Here is a 2,305-nt window from a genome sequence, read left to right as displayed (position 1 = left end):
TTCGCCCTCTCGCCCGCGGGCCCAGCGAGCTCCCACCTCCGCCCGCGGCGCGAGCGTCGTCTCCGTCCCGGAGAGAAGTTCGGCGGCTGGTCCCCGGGACGCGCAGCGCACGGGACTCGGGCAGCGGTGGCCCCGGACGCCGCCACCGCCGCCTCCAGATACGTCCCCGCTCCTGCGAGGGCGTATCTGGAGGCTCGACTCCCCGGACCGGGTACGAATCGCCTGCGACCGGGCGCAGACCTCACCCCGGAGGGCAAGGCGGGCCAAGGCGAATCGGGGCTCGCTCCGGGCTTCGGGGACCCCAGGTCAGGGCACTTCCCCGCCCCGCCGCCCCTGAGCCCGAGTCGCCGGCGTGGCGCCGAGCGCAGCGAGGAGTCGATGGCCTCGGACTCCGCGGCGGGGCCGACCAGGACCCCGCGGAGTTGGGGAGTCGCCCCGCACCCCCTGAAAGCCTCAACACTCATTCCCAGTTGAAAGTACGCACTTCACGCGTCCGGGCGCCTCCGCGGTGAGNCGGCCGGAGGTGGAGTCTCCCGCCAATTGAAGCCTCGGCTATAAATCGAGCTCCCCTGCTCGGCCGAAGCCCAGATGCCTCGCCAGGCCGCCCCGCGGTTGGCGCTGGGGGAAGGCAGCGGGTCCCAGGGGGCGTCGGGGGCCGTGGCCACCATGCTCCGCTCCCTGCTGCTTCACTCCCTGCGGCTCTGCGCCCAGACGGCCACGTGCCTCGTGCTCTTCCCGCGCTTCCTAGGCACGGCCTTCGTGCTCTGGCTCCTCGACTTCCTGTGCATCCGAAAGCATTTCCTGGGCCGTCGCCGCGGGGGGCAGCCCGCACCCGCGGCGGAGCTCGACAGTGACGGCGAGGAGGTGCCCCCCGACGACCCGCCCGTCTGCGTGTCCGACGACAACCGCCTGTGCACCCTGGCGTCGCTGAAGGCTGTGTGGCACGGCCAGAAGCTGGATTTCTTCAAGCAGGCGCACGAGGGCGGCCCAGCGCCCAACTCGGAGGTGGTGCTGCCCAACGGCTTCCAGAACCAGCACATCCTCGACTACGCGCGGGGAAACCGCCCCCTGGTCCTCAACTTCGGCAGCTGCACCTGACCACCGTTCATGGCGCGCATGAGCGCCTTCCAGCGCCTGGTCACCAAGTACCAGCGCGACGTCGACTTCCTCATCATCTACATCGAGGAGGCTCACCCCTCGGACGGCTGGGTCACCACCGACTCCCCCTACAGCATCCCGCAGCACCGAAGCCTGGAGGACCGGGTCAGCGCGGCACGGGTTCTGCAGCAAGGCGCGCCCAGCTGCTCCCTGGTCCTCGACACCATGGCCAACTCCAGCAGCTCGGCCTACGGGGCCTACTTCGAGCGCCTCTACGTGGTCCAGAATGGCACCGTCATGTACCAGGGCGGCCGGGGCCCGGACGGCTACCAGGTGTCCGAGCTGCGCACCTGGCTGGAGCGCTACGATGAGCAGCTGCACGGCGCTCAGCCTCGTCGAGTATAAACAGTCAGTGGACAGTTGGCTGAACTTGGCGGGCAGTGCCTTCGAGCCTTCGAGGCCCACGTGCAAACGCCCCAAACCAAGTCAGGTTTGCCGAGGGCCCGATGACACAGGCGTGAAGAGCGCCTCGGATCCGGCCGAGTCTGTGCCCTCGGCCCGGCCCCCTGAAAATCCTCTCCCGCCTCCCCGGACTCCGTTGCTGTGACAGGCCCTCACCTGTACCTGCCCGGCTGGCTCTAAATCCCCTCTGAGTGCGGGTGTGGCCCCACCCTCACCCCACTTGTCCCTGCGGAGGCCCCTGCGTCTCTCCTACCCCCTCCCCAGAGAGAAGAGCCAGCGTGCCTTCAGCCGAGCAGAGCCCCTTGCGCAGAGACTTGGGCCCCTCCCGCGCACCCCTGCGCACAGCTGGCTGCCCCAGTTGCCTGGCACCCAACACCTGTCGCTCCCAGGGAGGGGATGCCCTGCTGCTTTTGTGGCTATTTCTTGTCCCCGGGGTGGGGGTAGGGGCTTGCCGTGGGGAAGGGGAAGGGTGGCAGGGGTTTCCCCCCCTTATTTTGGGTGCTCACCGGCCCCACTGCTGATGACGAGCTGTCTCTAACTGGTCTCCACCACGAGCTGGTTCTGAACCGCAGGGGGCCTGCAGCAGCGCCTGAAACGAGAGAGGGACAGTCCACCATACAGGGAGGAGGCGAGGGGGGTTGAGGCACGGTTTGGGGACCAGAAGAAGCCAGCTTGGGAGGCACTGGCGAGGCTCACATTGCCCCAGGGAGAAGGAAGAGGCTGGGGCTCCTGGGAAACGGGGGGG

General features: G+C 68.8%; 1 protein-coding gene across 1 annotated transcript; it reads left to right on the top strand.

Annotated features, from left to right (window-relative positions):
* Positions 1-520: 520 nt before the first annotated feature.
* DIO3 (iodothyronine deiodinase 3) lies at positions 521-2,297 on the top strand. Its single transcript, XM_077776466.1, has one exon. The coding sequence runs from the start codon at positions 589-591 to the stop codon at positions 1,501-1,503; it is 915 nt and encodes a 304-aa protein (XP_077632592.1). The 5' UTR covers positions 521-588; the 3' UTR covers positions 1,504-2,297.
* Positions 2,298-2,305: the final 8 nt, after the last annotated feature.

The sequence above is a fragment of the Crocuta crocuta genome, unplaced genomic scaffold (assembly GCF_008692635.1).
Source record: "Crocuta crocuta isolate KB4526 unplaced genomic scaffold, BGI_CrCroc_1.0 scaffold8, whole genome shotgun sequence".
Lineage (NCBI taxonomy): Eukaryota > Metazoa > Chordata > Mammalia > Carnivora > Hyaenidae > Crocuta > Crocuta crocuta.
Note: the sequence above shows the minus strand (reverse complement) of the source record. Positions and strands in the feature narration are given on the sequence as shown.